This window comes from Mytilus californianus, unplaced genomic scaffold (genome assembly GCF_021869535.1).
Source record: "Mytilus californianus isolate M0D057914Y unplaced genomic scaffold, xbMytCali1.0.p SCAF_2, whole genome shotgun sequence".
NCBI classification, from domain to species: Eukaryota; Metazoa; Mollusca; class Bivalvia; order Mytilida; family Mytilidae; genus Mytilus; species Mytilus californianus.
In genome coordinates, this window is record NW_026262668.1 from 84,088,689 (window position 1) to 84,112,641 (window position 23,953).

Here is a 23,953-nt window from a genome sequence, read left to right on the forward strand (position 1 = left end):
CCAGTGATATTTCCTATAAATCATGATTACTTCGACAGTCAGTATAAAAGATGACTGATAAGGCATGTCTTGGAACATGACATATCTTCAACTAGGTCGTTTCTGTAGTTCAACTAACGACAGCCTGGACAATTTTGACAAATAAACGAGTGATTCTGATTTCAATGGAAATTTTAAAGACGCCATCACGAGTTGGTTGACCGTTATGGAATATCTGTTTCACAGATGACGACGAATATTTTCCAATTGTCATAACCACAATCCCGTCTTCTTTTACTCGAATGTGACTTACCGAATTAGACTAATTACCAGGTTTGTACTTACATGAGGAAGACGACGGTTGCCACATATGAAGCAGAATCTGCTTACCCTTCGGGAGCACCCCTGGATTTTGGTGGGGAGCGTGATGCTCAAAATTTACTTTCCTGTTGTGTTTTGTTTACTGTTGTTAGTCTTTTGGTTGTTTGTCGTTTTTTGCCATGGCATTGCCAGTGCGTTTTCGACTTATGAGTTTGATAATTTCCCTTTGGTAACATTCGCCTCTCATTTGAAAAGCCATTACAAACGGTCATTTATAATCCCCTATGATAAGTTAAGTTACTAGCCTACTTTAATGTGTAGAGTGTATAATTATTCAAACATTGCGTATTTAAAGTTAAATAACAAAAATACCGAATTCCAAGGAAAATTCAAAACGGAAAGTCCCTTATCAAATGGCAAAATCAAAAGCTCAAACAGATCAAACGAATGGAAAACAACTGTCATATTCCTGACGTACAAGCATTTCCTTATATTATTTAAATAGATTTTTCTTCAGAAATAAGTGCAGGTAATCATACATACATACCTAAGTTTCCTTTCATATTATTCGTTATATTTATAGACACAATGTAAATTAAATCTTTCTATTTTTTGTGTGTATTTGTTTAAATATTTCCCCTACGTTATCAGTGCTACTGCAAACGAATAAATACCCTACGTTATCAGTGCTACTGCTAACGATTAGATAACGTTCAGGTTGTCCATTTTCCTCTACGATAGTCAGGAACAGAATATTGAGAGGGGGTTACGATAAATTGTTTGATTCTAAATTTCTTGAGAAAAAAAAACAATTGTTTCAAAGAGGTATTAGGGAAAATAGTTGATTTTTATTTAAATGAAAACAACACTTTACTTTCGTGCGTCCGAAGCGTCTTGTATGGATTAAACCTCATCAGGAACGCTCACAAACCCAAGGATTTGAAAACTAGGGATGTATAAATACATAATACTTTAGCAGCTATAAGGAACCCCAAAATAACAGCCAAGTTCACCAAAAGTCAACTTGGCCTGAGGAACCTTACTTTCTTCATAATTTATTAATTAATTAACGGGAAATTTAAGAACAATATCTCTTAAATCATGTCAATACCGAAGCAATATTTAATGAGCTAAAATTATGTTATGGAGGAAATAAATTCAACATAGAATTTTTAATATGTAGACAGTACTTATGCAATTTAAATAAATTTGTGTTAATTAGCACTGGTTAAAGAATGCTACGTTTATCATCAAAATAGTTATTCAGCTGTGCAAATTCAAAATATTCCTTATTGATATATCGATGTCGGTTTGCGACGCAATATTTAAATTTTAGACTTTGCAGGAACAAACCCTTAAAGTCAGCATCTTTACGTTGAATATTCCATCAAGTTTTACGGATTTGCTATTCCGTGTTTTCAATCATTAATTTCAATGTATACAATATAATATATATATATATATGTACTATATGAAGTTTTTTTTACGTTGAGCGTTTTATTTTGACGCGTTACATAGTAAATATTCACGTTATTTGACTTCTGGAGCTTACAAATATAAACGAATTGATGATGATGAAAAACTTTGATTTAGTAATTAATTTTAAGGAAGCTATCATAGTGATTTTTGCCGCTTTACTCTATTAAGTTTATGACTGACTGATAATAAACACCGCGTATTTGTTGAATTAACACCACTTTATTTCATTGGACAGAAAAACGTTTAAAGTGTTTAACGTGAGAATGTTTGATCCTATACATTTAGTCATGCACAAGTATTTGAACAAGTTCCATATCATGTTTAAAAAAAACTGGGTTATTATGTCGTTAATAGTTTTAAGAAATACAAGTACAAATAAAAGTACAAGTATAATACAAGTCTTGTACAATGTATTTAATCGTCCCTTCTTTCCAAAGACTCACATGTATATGGAAAGAGTCAATATTTGAAAACCATTTTTCATTACTCAAATTTATCAAATTATAAGTATTTAATTGAGAAGTTAAATATTGGAAGTAAATATTAAAGAATCGAAATTTTCGACCAAAATTTGGTAACTTGCTCTTAGTGGACTTAATCTAAAAAGAGGGTCAGAACGACTTAGCATGAATAACAGATTAAGAAATATATTGAAAGAACATGCCTAATCTTTATTTTATTTTATCTAGTCATAATCAGGCAGCCATATATATACGTACCTGCACAAATACTCTACAATATAAAAATAAGGAACTGTGGTATGATTGCCAATGAGACAACTATCCGCCAAAGTTCAAATAAAGTGGGTGTAAGCAATTGCAATTATGTCGCGCGGTATCTATAATACGATGGTTATTTATGTATATTGTCCGGAGTAAAGTTTTATATTTACGAGATTGCGAGTACAATATATGTTCTACTAGGGATACTATTCATCTATATTCATACAATAACCCTTTTGTTTTATAGCAAAGGTTGAAGAACTATTTTAAACATATTTTTGTCACTGATGATGTCGATAATTTGAAGCTATAATACTATATTATTGCATTTAACACTATTCCAAAATGGTATAAAAATAAAGACTGATAACCAAACAATAAGAATTCTTATGCAAATGTTCTGTGTCGTTTGATTTAATTGGCTACTATCATGTCCTGCGTTGAATTATCGATTCATACATACTCAACGTCTACTAAACGGATGCTATATTAATTATAAATTCTTTGAAATACAGAATTATTCAACAAAATGAGACGATTGTGTCTTTCTACACAATAGCCATGTCAAGTTCGGTTCTCTGTAATTGGCTAAGTGGTTTCAGATGAGATAAAGAAATTTGAAAAGTTAATGGACAGACATCGATGGCGAAAAGGTGAAAATATTTCGCACTGGCAATTCGAGCCAACTAAGCTAAATACCATTATAAACAAAGGAATTAAAGATATTTTAAATTTGGTTTCTAAGGTCAACATCAACATTTAGCACAATAGATTTCGGAGTGTACAGTACTAAGAGTCGAATTTGCGTTTAACATCTAATCCATCATCACAATTGTTACAATTGTTAGGATAGCTGAGTGGTTATAATTGCAAACTACCAATAGACACAAAAATATACGTCTGTTGTGAATCTGACATGTCAAATTTAGTTTGATATAACAAAAATATACAGTATAAAACGAACCAGAATATTTGACACACGATTCTAAATTTGCGATCTTTACAAACTTGTTGACAAATTTAAATATAAATTATTTCCAATGTAAAATGTGTTGGTATGAACTAGAACACGTTCAATAAAGGGAAAATGATTGGAAATATTTCTTACACAGAGAATAATTACGGAGGTTCTTTTCCCAAGCGCTCTGTTAACGGAGGCTAGCAAACCTAACGAACACCGCCATGAATCCACAAATGTTTTCCATTTATCTCACCATATTGACTAAGGAAAACATTAGCAAATTTGAAACATCACATTTATTCTACAAATGGATACACTAAATGACAAATTTTAATTGGGCATTAGCTGTCAAATAAATTTTCGCCGATTCGACTCAAAATTTCATATTCTATTTATAAAGATGCAAAAGATACCAAAGGAACATGCAAACTCATAAGTCGAAAATAAACTGACAAAGCCATGGCAACAAAGAAAAAAGACCAAAAGACAAACAACAATTTACAAAACACAACATAGAAAACTACTGACTGAGCAACACAAACCCAACCAAAATCGGGGGTGATCTCAGGTGCTCCGGAAGGGTAGGCAGAATTTGCTCCACATGCTCATATAAGTACGAACCGGGTGATAAGTCTAAACAGTAGCTCAAATTCGGGGAAAAGGAGGACGGGATTGTGGTTACGGCGATTGGAACATATTCGTCGTCATCTGTGAAACAGATATTCCATAACGCTCAACCAACTCGTGATGGCGTCCGTAAAATTTTTGAAGGGACGATTTCTCTTCATCACCTGGAACTCTTGGTTTAATATCTTCCTTGTGAGCAGCAAGCAACAAGGAAATCATGATAGAAAACGCAATACCTGGAATATCTTATCAACTGGGAGATATATACTCCATATACAGGCGCTGCTGGAATGTTGATACATAGAAATGGATAGTTCACAATTGGGAAGCTGAAATCATTTCTTTTGTCATAAAAATTTGTTTTCAACCGACCCTTATTGTTAAGTTCTAAATGTAAGATATGCGGCAGACTGAACTGTATCTGTTGTATCCTGTATTTCAAGTTCGAACGGCTAGATGCGTTCAACATATTCACCAAACTTTGATTTATATAGTGAGAGGACATCATCTATATGGCGGAAAGTGAATTCAGGATAAAGCTAGGTTTTATTCATTCTTCCTAAGAATCTCCTGTATGAAGTCAGCCTCATATGAATAAAGGAACAAGTCGGCAAGAAGAGGAACACAGTTTGCTTCCCATGGGAAAGCCGATTGTTTGTTGAAAAACACGTCCTCCAAACGTGACAAGTATGTTGTCAATCAAGAAATCAAGCATCTTTATAATGTAAGTTTCGGAAAAATTTTTGTTTGAATCAGAGTTGTTTTTGTACAAAGTACGATTTATCCCTCCCTAAGACAAGATACTTGGAGCTACGTTGGCCAATATTTTTTATGGAACAAAGCAGGACCGACTCTTCAATTTGTTTTTTTAGTTTGAAATGGGGAATACTTGTGAAAAGTGTAGAAAAGTCAAATGTGTTAATACTATTGCAAGATGAAAGAGTCATATATTGTAAGTTCTCTAACAGATCTTTGGAATTTTTCAGTATCCACGTCTGGCTCACGTTACCTCTAGAAGATGTAGTTTCACAATAACTTTGAAGCCCGGCTTTGATTGCTGATAAAATTGATGTTTATATTTTAGAAACAGGTTTCGTGGAACACTTGGAAGACCCAGCAATATAACGTTGTTTGTAATGACACTTGTATAGTTTAGGTATCCAATACAGTGAAAGAAGATCCAGTTCTTCATCTTTGGTTGAAATTCCAAAAGAACATAGAACAGACCTATGATTATCCAGGATTTCCTCCTTGGTAAGTGTCGTTGGGGGTATATTTTGAGTTTCCAAGTGAATTGTCAATACCTAATTCACTGATCAAGCAGTAGTGTGATTTACACACAAAAAACGATGTTGTTTGGGACTTTATTTGAGGGGACAACAACATACTAGTCATGGAAGAATGACAGGTGCTTTGCAATATTTGGATCTTTAAAGACAAGTGTAGCATGCGTATTAATAGACCCATTCAGTTTATTAATTCTGGTTTGTATCAACGACCTCACAGCATTGATACTTGGAGAGAGTGTCTACGTCTTCTTTCTCGCGTTTAACTCATTGCCTGGCATAATCCTCGACTGAATCACCAGTATTTTGAAGTTGTGTTTCCAACTGATGAATAACGTGGCCAGTCGGATTATATATGAAAGGGGAACTACCACAGGTGCAATCAGAAGGTTTCGACTTGAAGTCGTCAATATTGAAAGCCTGCAACACGTGTTTGTACTTGAAAATGTGAGTTGCAATTGGTTGGTATAGGTATAAGAAATGATAGGTACAGACTTATCTTTAAGATAGGGAGGTATTTTCGAGTGAACTGACCTATAATGACGGATATTGTCCAAGTTGATGGCATCGAGACCTTTGTTGGCAAAGGAAAGTTTTAGAAAGGATCTTTTCTCCTTTTCATTTTTCAGCGTACTAAAACGTCTATCAAAATAAAAAAGTCCTTAAGAAACAATTGACAAAGCATGGACTGGTTATCGTTATAACGTAACAACATGCCGTGTGTATTTTAGAATAAACGCCATCTAATTAACCATCGAGATGATTTCCGAAGAATTCTGTTGGTCATTTGAACTGTATAGCTGTATTTGTTTGTAAACGCGCTTATGGCGTACAAAATTTTAAGCCTGGTAGCTTTGGTGAGGATTTTTTGTCAGATAGCTTCTCGCGTGTTCAGGTATTTATACATCCTTGGCTTTCAAATGTTTGCTTTCCTGGTGAAGGTAAATCTTAAAAAGCGTTTCGGACGCAGCAAATTTATAAAGTGTCATATACACTGATAGCTGCTATCAACAGGGTTACGTGGAACTCTTTTCAAATTTTAAACTTAATTTCTTGTTTTTGTTGTTCTATCGAAGCATTATTTTGTGCGAATATTGAATGTATTGAAATCTATAGAATCAATTTTAAATATAGGTATTCGTTTTTATATAATATGGTTTTTACTGCCACTAGGTTGTTTCTGCTTCTTGTGGACTATCAGTTCCCAAGGGTATTGTCTAGATCTCAGTAGCCAGGCAAACGGTATTAGCATCATTTCATGATAAATTATTCTGTAATTTTCAGTTCATACAATTATGCAAATATGATAACACTAAGGTTGCAACTCCCTCACGCAAAGTTAACTTTAGACGATATCTAATATTCTGTTTAGGCACTTATGATTTTTCTACTATAAACATTTTGGCCTCCAAATTTATCTTCAACCACCTGATGAAGGTTATTCCATGTGTTGTGTGCACGTTAATCATATATGTTTTCCTACCACTGGGTCGGTACAAAATAAGTTGAAGATCTTCCAGTATTTTACAGTATTTTTGATATGCTGACTATTGACGTGTTCGGGTATTCCATGAGACTTGTTTTTCAATCACATTCACAGCACACCCATTGCTTAAAATATTGTTATATTGATAAATTGAAGAATATACATGACCAAGTATTGTCTGATCAATTGATATCATTTTTGGACATTATCTGTTGAAGACTTGATCTAGCAGTGGACTGATTTGAATGGGTTTTAAATGCCATACTGGACTGACCTCTTGGTGTGCAAAACTTGACTTCCTTGGTTCCAAGAAAAAGGATGGTAGTTTAACTTCATACACCCTAACGGTCGGAAAAACGCGCAACCATATCCCTCCACACTTTAAGAGTGCATACCCTACATACTTCGTATCTATTGTTTGTGGAGTAAGCTTGTATAAGTACAGTTTAGATCAGTTCTAACCTCTCTTAAATGTCAGGAGAACTGTTATAGAACAGTCTGCAAAAACAGTTCTCCAGTTTAGAACACTTTCTGTTAGAAACAGTTCTACTCTAGCACAATTTTGGTCATTTGGTCTCATTAGCAATCATACCATAAATACTAGTAATAATTTTTGTGTTGCATTTATGTGCATTATTTAGGAAAGAGCTTGGTTCTTTATAACCATGTGATATACTGTAACAGTTCGCTTAGATTTCTTAGTTAGACAATATGATATTCGTCATCGATTTCATGAGACAAATATCTATCGGAGACCAAATAACGTAGACATATATACATTACATAAAATTACACATATTTATGAGAGCTTAATTCTCCCCTATACTGAGAAACAAAAATATAAGAACACACTAAAAATCAGTTGAAAAGGGTTTGCATATCAGATCTGTGCTACGCTTAAAGACAACCAACAAAAAGATCAAAGACACAGTGATACCAATCAAAGAATATTCTCAGTTATTGAAAGCTATTTCAAAGCCCAATTTCAACTTATAATCAAAATGATGTTTTCCCGGAAAAAAATATCAATCAATACACCTTCAACGGATATTGTATAAAGACCTCACAAACAGTCAGAGAAAAAATTGAAGACATCATTCTTCGGGAGGCGTTGGAACCTAACGTTACAGTACACAAACAATATATTCTGTTACCTATTCTAACATCGGACTCGGACTTCTTTTGAAATTAGTTTCAATGTGCGTTTTGCTGTGTGTTGTTTATTCCACATTGACTAGAGGTAAAAGGGAATGGTTGAGTTCTCACAAAACATGTTTAACCCCGCTGTATTTTTGCGCCTGTCCCAAGTCAGAAACTTCTAGACTTTGTAACTCTTGTGTGTCCTTTTAATTTTGGGTTCTTTTGTATATTTCTGGGTTTAGTGTGGCGTCCATTTCGCTGAATTAGTATACAGTATTGTTTCATTATCACTGAACTAGTATATATATTTGTTTAGGGGCCAGCTGAAGGACGCCTCCCGGTGCGGGAATTTCTCGCTGCATTGAAGACCTGTTGGTGGCCTTCTGCTGTTGTCTGTTCTGTGGTCGGGTTGTTGTCTCTTTGACACTTTCCCCATTTCCATTCTCAATTTTATTTAAGGACCAGCCGACGCCTACCTCCGGGTGCGGGAATTTCTCGCTACGCTGAAGACCTATATGTGGCCTTGGGCTGTTTTCTGCTTTGGTCGGGTTGTTGTCTCTTTGACACATTCCCGTTTCCATTTTCTATTCTATTAAATAATCTGAATATGATTAAGAAATGTTTTTTTGTATTCGACATAAATTCATTTCTAACCACAAATATATAATAATAATAATGATACAGACAAAGTGGTAAAAAAGGGAGAAGCTACCTTGACCAAAATACTTGGTATTGGATGTGAATTTTAATTGACAGATCATCCAGACAAAAAAAGATCAATTGGAAATTTGTTTTTCTATTTGCATGGATTCATATCATTAATACTGTAATTTCTGAAACTATTTGAATTGCATGGAATCACACAAGATCACCAGATAGTGTCAAAAGATAAAATAAATAGCTTTAATATTTTATGCATCCTAGATCAAAAATAAAAGTAAATATTTTATTAATATGATCATTATCTGTCTGTATTTTCAGTCTATCTGCCATTTGTGTTGCGATTGTTAAATGGATTGTAGTTATTCTGGAAATAAAAACTGCAAAACAAAAACCCAAAAACATAATAAGGCCTGACATAGGCATGGCCTAAATATAATAAAAAAAGGTTAAGGATCACGTTTGTTTAAATAGTGTTTTTTATATTTTCACCAGCTTATATATGGAAATAACCGATCAGGTAATTGTTAGGATATTTTGCATACTGTTAAGCTCCCATGTACACAATTTTGATCCAAAATACTATTTTGAAATTTTGAGATTTAAGGAATCATATTTTTTACCAAAAATTTACATTTTAACAATTTCACTGAATTTTGTTCGAAGACTATCAGAATTCCTAGATTTAACAAGTTTTGGAGAACATTTGAAATATTTAGGGCTTTTTTGTTAAGGACCAACCATTTCCCCGTACCAAACATTTCCACCTTTGTTATTGTCTTTTCAAAATCGACATAAAAAAGATTGGTCATCAAATTTAAGGAAGAGAAGATTACACGGTAGCCAAGTTCCAGTAGAGTGCGATCTTTTTGTTTTGGATCAAAATTGTGTAGTAAAAGAAAACAGTTTCAAAATCTGTATTTTCAAAGGATCTGGTGTAGCATTGACTCCATAAGCTTTTTTAAGCGTTCAGCATGATAAAATCACAGATCAGTAAGTAAGAAGCTCCTTTGCCTCATTTTAAAGTGTACATTTTAGGAAGAAAATAAATTAGTTGAGAATGTAATTGTAAATGGAAGATCCTTAACTTTTTTGTCTAGTATGTGTAACAGAAGACCTCATCCAAACTACTTCTATATAAAATTAAGGAGATGTGGTATGATTGTCAATGAGACATCTATCCACCAAAGATCAAATAAATAGAGTTGATGTAAGCAATTATAGGCAACGGTACGGCCTTCAACAATGAGAAAATCCCATACCGTATAGTCGGCTATAAAAGGTCCCTACATGAAAAATATGAAACAATTCAATTGAGAAAACTAACAGCCTAATTTATAACAAAACAATTTACGAAAAACAAATATGATAGACAAGTACCAACAACAACCACTGAAATTTTATTGTTTGTTCTTTTATTGTTCTGTTATACCACTTTCGACGTAATGGAAAGGTTGAGAGGACACAGAAGTGTTTTACCCCGCCATGTTCTTAATGTGCCTGTCCCAAGCCATGAGTCTGTAATTGAATAGATGTCCTTGGTTGAAGTATGCTATATTTGTTTTTCAGTTATTGCTTTTGCATAATTCAGACTCTTTTTAATTGTTTCTCATTTTGACAGTCAGGGGCCTTTATATCTTAATCTAACTATACTGTATAGTTGAGTTGTGTTCATTGTTCGAAAGGCGTATGGTGACCTATAGTTGCTTACATCCTCTATCTTAAGGTTGTTTGTATCCTTATGACATAAATAACAAACTTATTTATCTAGCTTGGTAAATATAAATATTTCTTTTCTTCTATTCTGTGAGCACATATTAACATTGCCAATAATACTAAGAAATATATTGGAATCGAGATTGTAAATTTTAAATTGACAGTAAACACTGACATCTTGGAACAAACTTTAATAGTTATCAAACGAATGCGATAAATAAATAAACTTATATTTGTTACATAATCCTATAGTGTAGTCAAACCACTGTCTTTAGTTATATCCCAATTCAAGCAACAACAATTTGGAAAATCAAGTTAATCTAATTAAGTAATACGTAAAGTTTAGTTATAAATTACAAATAGATAGATATAGCATATTATTATTATACTAGATCTATTTGATCAAATATCAACATAAAGTATTACATATGCAATAATACAAAACAATAGCAGACATGCTGTTAAAATACTAAAATCATTAAATCTTAAAAACAAGCTTTGATACTCAATATGCATTGCCCACGAAAGCCCTACGGCCTATTTGCAATGGGGCTCAAGTTCATTTATGTTACATTCTTAAAATAAAATAACTCATTTAATATAAATGCATGTTAGGAGTTTCTGAATTTGTTCAAAATTCTGACAATATAGAAAACAGTGTGGTCTCCCTCAATACAGCGTTCTTTCGATCATAATGCTTTACAAATCCGAAAGTAAATAACAATAGATAAGGATTATCGCTCTAATTGCAGTAGTGTTTTACTGAAGCATAATTCCATTGCTCGCAGCTTTATGTTTATTCTGTATGTCTTATACAATTTCAACTATGTTTCATTAAAAACTGTCTTTACAAATCCAATAGTTTTGTTGAATATGGTTAGTTTTATGTAAATGTCTAAGTTCCTTTATAAACAATAAACGGCTAAAGCTTACATGGTTGTCGCAAAGGTAGCAGGTAAAAACCGATAACTGATAAATTCTATATAAATGCAGTTCATCGATCTTACTTTGTAATTACACTAAAGGATCGACGTGAAGTTGTGTCGCATTTAGCTGTGAAGGCGTCAATGTCCGAAGTCATTGTTTTTATAATCGCCAAACTTTGCTAGGAAAGACGGATTTCAGAGTTAACATATTTGATAAGAATTTCTACTACTATTTATATCGAACATATTTGATAAGAATTACTATTTATATCGACAAGTCTTTAATGAGTCTACCCGGAACCTGGAATTTATTCGGAATTGGAGAAAACTAAAATCGTTTGGTGAACTCGTGGTTTTTAAAATGCTGTATTGGTACAATATTTATCGTGTGTGATTATCTATTCACTGTCTAAATTACTACACAAAACAAACTCGTGTTAAATGTTTGTATTTATTGTCCAAATAAATGGCGTAGCAACGAAGGTTGACGATAAATGTTGTTCTAATATTTTCACTGATAATACCTTTAAGTTTAATCCGTAAACAAACGGGTGAAAATTTAATAAGACGGTGTACCTAGCAGGTCAAATATCGCGTGTAATATTTTATCCAAAAGTGATTGAGTGAAGCGATGTAGAACGAATAAATTCAACTAAAGAAATCAGTGATCCAGTGAACTTTTCAAAATGTTCTGTTGTAATGATATTACATAACTTTTGTGACAACTAACTTGCAACTAATATGGATGTAAATACAAATCAAGATGGGCATGTACCTGAAGCTGGACAGGAAAATGGTGATTTTTCGTCTGAAGACCAGGAAAGGTTAAAGCATGTTTTGTCTGGATCGTTGGAAAAGTTACCGGCTCAAAGTTCAAAAATTGTTCGTATTTTCACAAGTTCAACTTTTACAGGTAAGGAGTAAAGATCACTTGACATTATAAAAAAAATCCATTGTGTCTTTATCGCGATAAGATCCTCTTATATAAAATTTGATCAAATTACTGTAACAATATTCCGATACTAAGATTGGTGCAAACATCTTCTCAAAATTTATCTTTTCGTAGTAAAACTTGATTTTCGTAGCTTATTTTAGAACTTTTGATCTACATTATACCAAATAAAATGTCACACAACAGAATAATTCTGGAAAGCTACTTTGTTGGTAAGCACCTCGTGTGACAGTTGGGCACACATGACATATGTGTATATTTATCCATCCTATTTATATACATAAACCATGTGAATAGGTACAATGAATGAAATCAATATATTTCACTTTCTTCAGATCAAAAAATGCAAAATTCGAAACAATCCTGCATAATCTTAACTTACAATTCAGTCACACTTAGAGGTTTTATTTGTAAAATGTGTTCGACTAGTGTTGTTTTTAAAAGAGGGTTCAATCCTTGACAGCGTCATGTAGTTACTCCATATTAAAAGTAAGGATTATAAAACACATTTGTGAATATATATTCTAAGCAAAACCGTTGGTCGTTGTTTTCATTTCATGTGTCAACGTATATTTGTTCCGCCTAACAGAAGTTCCCCTGGAAACTTTGTGATAAACAATGTCAAAATATATGTTCCTGATGAAACAAATAATCTATACCCTTTATTCCGTAAGGAAAAATACTATAATATTTGTTCCAGTGGAAATAATGATACAGAATATTTCTTCCCCTTGGAATCTATATTATGAAGGAACTTCTATTTCATGACATTTACACGTCTGTGCGAAATAATGAGCAATCATTATGTTCCTCTCATGCTTTCGCAAGTTTCTTTTTACTACAAATTTATCACAAACAATTTAAATTATCATTGTCAGGAACGATTAAAACTCCATAATGATAACCAGACTAAATGAAAATAGAAAGTAATAAAGTAAACAAATCATCACACAATTATTTTGAAAACATAAGATGAGCTCCATATTTCTTTTGTGGATATTAAAGTTAATTTCCCCTAAGTGCTGTCCATGGCATGGTATTGTGTACAACAGAGTAAAGGAACAACGTTTATATTGCTGTTCTTTAAGAATACCTCATATCAATAGATGTACACCCTATTTAAATATTAATTTCAATTTTAATTTGGTTGTTGTAAGGGAACATTTTATAGTTGCGTGTATTAATCACAAACGAATAAAATAACTATGATAGTGCAAGTGTATTTTACAACTTATGTAGAATAACGATTGCAATTTTAATTTCAAATTCTAATGAATAGAGGAAATGAGTCGTGAAAATATATATTATATACAGGATTCAATATTTGTAAGCACCCCCGATAAATATTTAAATACTTTGGAAATTGAAATACTATATTAATGGAAGTTCGAATGAAATGAAATAAAAAAAAAAAAACAAATAAGAATAATTTAATTGTTTGAATCTAAAATATGTTTTCATTTAGTATTTTCATTATATGAAAGAGAGAAATAAACTCACATACATTTATAATAATACTAAAATGAAACAATTCCAGGTACAAAAGAGAGTAACGAGTAGATATTAATGTATAAGAATGATCACGTAAAACGTTTGTAATTTTTTTGTCTTTCTACTGAATTGTTTACCGAATGATAATTCATCCACAACCTAAAATATACCTTGACCAACTCGCACAAACTTCCTATTTTGACCATATGACACAAATAGTCCAAAGTGGACACCAATTATATTTTACGGAATGGGTGCTTAGTGAATGCAACTCAGGTATACAATGTATGTAAATTTGAAAAAGGTAAATATTAAATCACAAATTTACATTTCTTCAATGATTAGTTTATGGTGTAGTAAAAAGTCTCTATTATGAAACATTAACATTAACATGCTGGTTAAGCTTGCAAAGTTTGCACATTTAAATCAATATTGGGCGCTTGAGGTTAAGAAATTATCTTTTGAATACCTTTCCAACTTTATATTGAAACTACAAAAATGTATATGCTAGTTGAATTTTCCAATCTTTGGGCATAAAGCCAGCTAATTAGTCGAAACTCGTAGCCCAGCAAGGCAATTTATTTAGAAGATGGAAAACAAAAATAATATCAAACAAAGAGCGGATTCCTTTCCTCTGTTGAGCTTAAATTCCAATTCCTTGGACCTCACGTTTTTAGTGTTTATATAGAAATAAGTAGATGTTGTATAATTGCCAATAAGATAACTGTCCACAAGAGACCAAAGGATGTCGTGAGCTATTTATCCCTATAGTTTAAGGACGTCTGTTTTGCTGTGCTTGCTGTATAAATAAGCAGACATATTATGTTAGATTGGGGACTTTAAATCCGAAACTCTATGTCGGGAGCGTAACGGTCTCTAAATATAACCATTGGAACACCATTTGAATACTCCGTAAGTGACACATTGCAAGACAAAACTTTAATCATGGCCTCAATCCCTCTTTCTCCTGTGGTAGCCTTAAACTCCGATCCCTCATCCTCGTCTTTGCAGAACCTACACAATTGATTTATTTTTCAAATTTGTTGTTGCCCTGCATTTGTAAGAACTTTTTGTAAGTGGATGTTAATCAAACAACAATCAATCAATCGGTATATCACGTTCCTTCTGTTTTGGGACAATAAATATGAGGTATAGGCCGGCATATGCTTTTGATAGAATGCAACACTCTCCGCACGATATAGAGCCAAAAAATCATTTTAAGCAATGGCTGTATGGATGAACTGCTGTAAGGCTAAATTTTTTGCTCATGGTAAAAATAACATCATCAAAGATACCAGGCCCCGTATTCATAAAACTGTCGTAACGCTACGACTGTCGTCAGATAAAGTTTATAATTGTGTACGTCAAACGGGCGTTTCGTCTACAAAAGACTAATCAGTCTGTGATATATTTTAACAGAGTCAGTTTAAAAAAGTCTTGAACAGCTGCCAATTGATGAGATTGTTAAGTTGTTTGCTTTATTAAATAGCATAAAAATGTTTGCCATAGGACGTTGGGCAAACCACAGTTACTCTACAACAATTCAGTACCAGCATTTGATACTTACTATTAAAAAACATTTTTAATTTGTTTATGTGACATTAAAGATTGCCGTATTAATTAATTAAGCCTGATGGGGTTCGTGTTGCTCTGTTTTTCGTTTTCTTAGTGGTGTTTTAAGGAATTTTTCGTCTATTTGTCGTTTTTTTTTACTATGGCGTTGTCGGTTTTTCTTCGACTTAGCAGTTTTAAATATCTATTTAACATCGCATTTAATTCTGATTATATCTTTTTTTTTATTATAACCATGCCACATAACACAATAGAACAAAACGTTAACAGGAAGACCTAAGCGCCTGCTATATTGCTATATAATCGTGATTTTTAATTAACCGTGAAATATTTAATATTCCTTTGTTAAGCTATCTGTACAAGACATGTTGCCATTAACAACTTTCATCTGACAGCGATGTTACCTAATATTCTCGTATTATTTTCATCTGCAGTTAATGTTTAGTATTATTGGCAACACAATAAGCAGACAAAATCAATTCCATTTTCAATGATAACAAATGGAATAGTTCGATGTTTATAGATAAATTATAATCAGAGAGTGAAATGTTACTCCCTGCACTACTGTATGTCCTTATTTCGATTGATGTCCATTGTTTATATCGTTTGGTTTTTTTATCAATGTATATCGGAACTTTTATAATTTCAATTGTTCATTGTGTTGGGTGTCCGAATGTAATTGAAAACACATGTTTTAGTATCTTTAAACCAATTGTGTCGTTCATCCAGATCTATGAAATGACTTTGATCGGCCACAGTAATATAGAACAGTATATATTCATGGTTACTTGTACTAATTGTTAGTTACAGTCGGTAAGGAGTATATTAGATTTTTTTTATCCTTTACATACATGTAGGAGTTCTGCACATTTGTGCCTGTACCAAGTCAGTGTATGAGGATCACTTGTTGTTCGTTGTTGTTGGTCTTTCTTTGTACTATTTGTCTAAATCTCGCAGAAGTCGAGGTATCGGGGGTTGGTGGTTGTGTGGCCTGTTGTACTTTTTGTAGAATTCTCGCAGAAGTCGAGGTATCGGGGGCTGGTGGTTGTGTGGCCTTTTGAACAATTTGTCTATTTCTCGCAGGAGACGGGGTATCGGGGGTTGGTGGTTGTGTGGCCTGTTGTACTATTAGTCTATTTCTCGCAGGAGTCGGGGTATCGGGGGTTGGTGGTTGTGTGGCCTGTTGTACTTTCCATAGGAATCGCGGTATCGGAGGCTGGTGGTTGTGTGGCCTGTTGTACTATTAGTCTATTTCCCGCAGGAGTCGGGGTATCGGGTGTTGGTGGTTGTGTGGTTTGTTGTACTATTTGTCTACATCTCACACGAGTCGGGGTATCAGGGGTTGGTGGTTGTGTGGCCTGTTGTACTATTTGTCTACATCTCACAGGAGTAGGGGTATCGGGAGCTGGGTGGTTGTGTGGCCTTTTGTACTATTTGTCTAATTCTCGCAGGAGTCGGGGTATAGGGGGCTGGTGGTTGTGTGGCATGTTGTACTATATGTCTAATTCTCGCAGGAGTCGGGGTATCGGGGGCTGGTGGTTGTGTGGCCTGTTGTACTATTCGTCTATTTTTGCAGGAGTCGGGATATCGGGGGTTGGTGGTTGTGTGGCATGTTGTACTTTCCACAGGAGTCGGGGTATCGGGATCTGGGTGGATGTGTGGTCTGTTGTACTATTTGTGTGATTCTCGCAGGAGTCGGGGTATTGGAGGCTGGTGGTTGTGTGGCCTGTTGTACTTTCCACATGAGTTATTTATCTGTTCTTGTCATCAAAAGTTGGGGTTCCTGCATTTGTTTTATTTATAAACTGAGCCGACTCGTTCACAAACTGAATAATGTCCGAAGGAAAGTCCAAGATTATACATGAATAAATCCTCAAAAATTACCTTTATTAGTTATACCCCCTATACAATATTTTTTCATATGCCGTTGATAGTGTTTTGATGGTCCTATCCCTACTGATTTTCAAAAACTTTAAGTTTCTATTGAAGATTACATTCAAAAAAAATTAAGTATAATCAAACATGGTAAATTTTTATCGGAAAAGATGCATGTAATCTTGACCAAAATTATATTACATGTCTTCCCTATACCTATCTATGTATACGGTTTATTTAGAATAAAAAAATACAACTATATCACAGAAAACGAACATTTTTTCTTGCATATGAAGTCGAAACATCACGAAATCCATTGATCAATAACTACATTTTATGGTTTGCATTACGCTGACCATAAATCTCAAGCGTACAAAAATATAAAATTGGATTTATAATTGATTGATAGCCAAGCAATAAGTACACAAAAAATGTTAAACTACAAATTATTCTTTTGACATCGAAATAAAAGATAAGGAAATACTTCACATGCACATTGTATACATTGTTGTCAATTGCATGCGGATAATACACAAACTGTAGATGCATTATCGAAAATAACAATAAATGCAAGATATGACTTCATTTAAAGAATGTTGCTTAAAAACTTCTTCATTCTTTCTAACAGTTGATAATTTGTTTCATTAAGATCTTTGATACTAGTAGTTGAAATCTGAGTTTCTAGATGGATTCACTATTGTAATAACGCAGTTAAACAGTTATTTCCAACTATTCACTTTGGTTTTTATTATTGTGATAAGAAATGCTGTTAATACTTTCTTTCATATTAAACTTTGACTTTTCTATGTTTCACATGATTAGTATTACATTGCAAGTTCGATGCTACCTAAATCACAACATCAATTATTGATAAACACAAAGAAATATCTTAAACATAGAAATCAAAGAATGCAGAAACTAATGCACTGTTAAAGCTATTTACAAAATATAAATATTCCTCATTATATAGCTACTTTTCTCAATATCGAAAGAAAACAATGACTTTTTTAACTTCTTTGTTTTGAAGTTGTATGTCAACTATGTTTGTTTGAATCTATTTCAAAAGAAAAATATTTGTATAACCGAAAAAAGAAATAATTCAATCAATTATATGAAATTGCTTTATCAAAAATAATGATCGTAATGCATGCAAAGATTTTGAATTATTGTTCTAAAATTTGAAGAAATTTTTCAAAGCGATAATGTGTCTCGACTTATCAATCGTGCAAGCATTTTTAGTCAATAAATATAATTAAGTGATCTAGTGATCACTGCTTGCAGACAAAAAGTATTTTACGGTGAACACCAAAACATAAAGTTCCAATTGAATGTGACCTGCAATTTATGTTTTATAGCATTGTTTTAAAATCTAAAAAAAATAATAAAATAATACTTTCATTATCATCTAAAATGCTTTAAAAAGTTTTGAGGTTACTAAAGGGAATAAATAAACTCTTGAAAAGTAAATCTCTAAATGATAAAAATTGACTTCAACATGTATTTTAAGGCCTATGACATTATAGGGGTTTACCTATTGAACGGTAAATGTCAAAACCATGAAAATCGAACTGACCCTGTATTTAATGGTCTATGACATTGTGTTTAAGTTTCAAAAGATTTAATATATCATTATTATCTGAAGAAGTCACAACTTTTCAGGTAAGAAAGGGACATAACATGTTAAAACCATCAATATTAAACTTGACCTGTATTTTATAGTCCATGTCTTGTGTTAACATTACAAAAGATTTGGTCAGGCGGTTATTTGAGATTCACCCGGAAACTAAACTTGTGACGGATGAACGGTCTGACATGTGCATTACTATGTACCCACTCCCCTCTTCAAGTCAGTGGTGTTAAAGCTACAAATATATTTATTTAAACTTTATAGTATTATAATTTATTTTTACATGATGCTTATTCGATAACATTGCGGGTAAATTGCAGCATTACAGGTCGATTTAAAGGGGGGTGTCTTTGTTTTGTCAGAATGTATTTTTTTGCCTTAAAAGTGGCAGTTTTTGTGTAATAAACGTGATTTGACTCAATGTATAAATTCATAATTTAACAATAATATGTTTGAATCTATTTCAAAAGAAAAATATTTGTATTACCGGCATTTCTTTTTTTTTTAGAAAAAAGAAATAATTCAATCAATTATATGAAATTGCTTTATCAAAAATAATGAACGTAATGCATGCAAAGATTTTGAATTATTGTTCTGAAATTTGACGAAATTTTTCAAAGCGATAATGTGTTTTACTTATCAATCGTGCAAGCATTTTCAGTCAATAAATATAATTAAGTGATCTAGTGATCACTGCTTGCAGACAAAAAGTATTTTTGTCTGAACACCAAAACATAAAATTCCAATTGAATGTGACCTGCAATTTATGTTTTATAGCATTGTTTTAAAATCTAAAAAAATAATAAAATAATACTTTCATTATCATCTAGAAAGTTTTAAAAAGTTTTGAGTTTACTAAAGGGAATAAATAAACTCTTGAATAGTAAATCTCTAAATGATAAAAATTGACTTCAACATGTATTTTAAGGCCTATGACATTATAGGGGTTTACCTATTGAACGGTAAATGTCAAAACCATGAAAATCGAACTGACCCTGTATTTAATGGTCTATGACATTGTGTTTAAGTTTCAAAAGATTTAATATATCATTATTATCCGTAGAAGTCACAACTTTTCAGGTAAGAAAGGGACATAACATGTTAAAACCATCAATATTAAACTTGACCTGTATTTTATAGTCCATGTCTTGTGTTAACATTACAAAAGATTTGGTCAGGCGGTTATTTGAGATTCACCCGGAAACTAAACTTGTGACGGATGAACGGGCTGACATGTGCATTACTATATACCCACTCCCCTCTTCAAGTCAGTGGTGTTAAAGCTACAAATATATTTATTTAAACTTTATAGTATTATAATTTATTTTTACATGATGCTTATTCGATAACATTGCGGGTAAATTGCAGCATTACAGGTCGATTTAAAGGGTGGTGTCTTTGTTTTGTCAGAATGTATTTTTTTGCCTTAAAAGTGGCAGTTTTTGTGTAATAAACGTGATTTGACTCAATGTATAAATTCATAATTTAACAATAATATGTTTGAATCTATTTCAAAAGAAAAATATTTGTATTACCGGCATTTCGTTTTTTTTTTAGAAAAAAGAAATAATACAATCAATTATATGAAATTGCTTTATCAAAAATAATGAACGTAATGCATGCAAAGATTTTGAATTATTGTTCTGAAATTTGACGAAATTTTTCAAAGCGATAATGTGTTTGACTTATCAATCGTGCAAGCATTTTCAGTCGATAAATATAATTAAGTGATCTAGTGATCACTGCTTGCAGACAAAAAGTATTTTACGGTGAACACCAAAACATAAAATTCCAATTGAATGTGACCTGCAATTTATGTTTTATAGCATTGTTTTAAAATCTAAAAAAATAATAAAATAATACTTTCATTATCATCTAAAAAGTTTTAAAAAAGTTTTGAGTTTACTAAAGGGAATAAATAAACTCTTGAATAGTAAATCTCTAAATGATAAAAATTGACTTCAACATGTATTTTAAGGCCTATGACATTATAGGGGTTTACCTATTGAACGGTAAATGTCTAAACCATGAAAATCGAACTTACCCTATATTTGATGGTCTATGACATTGTGTTTAAGTTTCAAAAGATTTAATATATCATTATTATCCGAAGAAGTCACAACTTTTCAGGTAAGAAAGGGACATAACATGTTAAAACCATCAATATTAAACTTGACCTGTATTTTATAGTCCATGTCTTGTGTTAACATTACAAAAGATTTGGTCAGGATTCACCCGGAAACTAAACTTGTGACGGATGAACGGGCTGACATGTGCATTACTATATACCCACTCCCCTCTACAAGGCAGTGGTGTTAAAGCTACACATATATTTATTTAAAATTTATAGTATTATAATTCATTTTTACATGATGCTTATTCGATAACATTGCGGGTAAATTGCAGCATTACAGGTCGATTTAAAGGGGGGTGTCTGTTTCTGTATTTGTTGTGTCAGAATGTACTTATTTGCCTTAAAAGTGGCAGTTTTAGTGTGATAAACCTGATTTGACTCAATGTATAAAATCATAATTTGACAATAATACACATATATTCTAATCGTCTTTTACAGATACGACACTGGAAAGAAATGCATTAATGGAAAATGTGTATCCAAAGTTAAAAGAATATCTCCGTGAAAACTATGGTCTGGAATTTCAGGTAGGGATTTATCAAAATTCACTTAAATGTTTAAATTTAAATTTTGTATTCTTTCTTGTGTGATGAAGATGTCTAGGTTTACCTTATCAATCGTCCAAACAAACACACATATTATAAAGGTCTGTCAACAGACATATGTATTTATAATTATATTGTTAAGCCCTATATCAACCTAATATGTATAGAATAAATGATGTGTGATATATATATATACATAAACTGTGGAGGAAATTCAAATTTCTTTAAGATGAAAAGGAGGCGTGCAAAATTTCATAAATCATGTTTTATTCAAGCAGGGACTTGAAAAATTCAAACTTAGAATATGTGAAAAATTATCCAAATGTTAAGATGAGTAAAAAATTAAGCAGGGTGGATATGAATCGATAATGAGCGGTTGTAGGGGTTAAAGGTTTATAAAACCTTTTTTTTTGTGCTCTAAAAAGGACAATTGATGATAAATTACCAGTTGTTTGGACCTTGCTCAGCTCAGCATGGTATTTTACCACTTAACATCCCTTAACTGAATCTAACTTAACTATGAACCCGCCTTTAAAACAACGAAATATCATGATATTGCTAAAACATAAACACTATATCTACAAGACACAGTTTAACTTCAGGGAGATATTGATGTGATAATAACACTTACTCTAACTGTTGACAATGATGCACAAACAACCTAACATGTATAACGTTGCTGAATATAGCACTATGCCGAACAATAGTGTAGTGTTGAACTATTACACATATATACTCATAAAGTGAACTATTACACATATATACTCATAAAGTGAACTATTACACATATATACTCATAAAGTTCTCTGAGAAATAGAGTTTTGATTGATATATTATTATAGTTTTCTGTTTTAAACCTTCATAAATCATAACTTTTGTATAGACAAACATACATAATTAATACATATGGCTGTTCGGCCATTAGAAATAGGTCACCATTTAATGGCAAAGGTAGTCTTATAGATGCAATAAGACATAGGTAGATCATTTACTCCCCCAGGGCCCCTTGTCCTTTAACAATCAAATGGTAGCACTCTTTAGTGCATGTTAGATATATGCAGCATTTTGTGTAAACGGAAGCTATTGGCTGTGTTATGTATACAAGCAAGGTATACTATTCCTATTCCGGTGTGCCATTTACATGTAAGATGTTTATTTGTTTGTCTTCCACTCGAATATTGTACTCTTAATAAAAAAAAAAATCCATCGAAACGCAATAAATACGTCTGTTGAAAGATCAACGGACACCATCCTAATCAACTGCGACAAACTAAGTTGTGTAATACTTTGATAAGACTTAGTTCTTTAACAATTAGCACCAGACATAGCTTTTTTATATAAATGATTATATAAAGTTATTTTTGTACATTTTATGTAGTTCTTCAATCCCAACCCAACATGAAAACCCCAAACTTATTGATAATATCACCCATACAAGGTACTTATACACTTATTTGAATTTATTGGAATATAATTTAAATGGTTTAGTGAAAAGACGGAATTCTTATGGTAAGACGTATAATCTTAAGATTCGGAAGAGAACGGTGACCTACAGTTGTTAACTTCTATGTCATTTGGTCTCTGGTGGAGAGTTGTCCCATTGGCAATCATATCACATCTTGCTATTGTCATAATAACGAGTTCAAAACCTGTTTAATTGATCAAATATACGGACTTTGAAACTTTTAAATTCTAAACCGCTGTGTGATGATTTTTATCAATTCTTCATACCGTTGTTACTAACTATATATTTCTTTATGAAATGTGTCAACATAAAAGTTCATAAAGTACTTGACACTATTCAGAACAGTAAATTTATTAATTTAATGCAAAGAAGGATACGGTGCATTCATTCACGACACAAAATCTACAAATACTTAACAAACTAAACCAAAGAACAAGGGTTTTTCTACATGTACCTGGTAACCACGCTCTTTAAAAGTTATTTCGAAACCAAATTATACTTTTTTCATACTATTTGTTAAGCAAATGAATATTACGAATAAAAAGAGTGAAATATCATGCGTCTAACTCTAGTATCAACTATTTGCAGTGGTTTTGCCAAAGTTAGATATATTTATAATAGATATAATAGTTGTGTATTATATAGAACGTGCATGATTTATGACCAAGCTTCATACATTAAAAAATTGTCGATATTATATTAGACCTTATACGTCTTTTATAAATTTTGGTTTGTGTACAAAATTCGTCATCTTTTTATCTGCGTATGCCCCATACTAGCATTATTGACAGTAACACCATTTTATTGATGAATAATCCAAAACTAAATTCCGAGGATTAAAATTAACCCGGTCCACTTCCAGTATTGTTCATGCTAGATATACGCAACTTTCAAAATCAATTAACGCCTTTCTATGTCTTTCAGAAATGATGGAGTATTATCATCTGTGTGATTTAAATTGAAATCCAATAACTTCACTTTTTATCTGG

General features: G+C 32.4%; 1 protein-coding gene across 1 annotated transcript in view; it reads left to right on the forward strand.

Moving 5' to 3' along the window:
* The first annotated feature begins 11,409 nt into the window (after positions 1-11,409).
* LOC127730314 (NACHT and WD repeat domain-containing protein 2-like) overlaps positions 11,410-23,953 on the forward strand; it is a 50,507-nt gene continuing 37,963 nt past the window's right edge. Inside the window, exons 1-2 of the mRNA XM_052238645.1 lie at positions 11,410-12,216; positions 21,393-21,481. Of these exons, the coding sequence (XP_052094605.1) occupies positions 12,045-12,216; positions 21,393-21,481 (261 nt within the window). The 5' untranslated portion in view covers positions 11,410-12,044. The remainder of the gene's footprint in view (positions 12,217-21,392; positions 21,482-23,953) is intronic.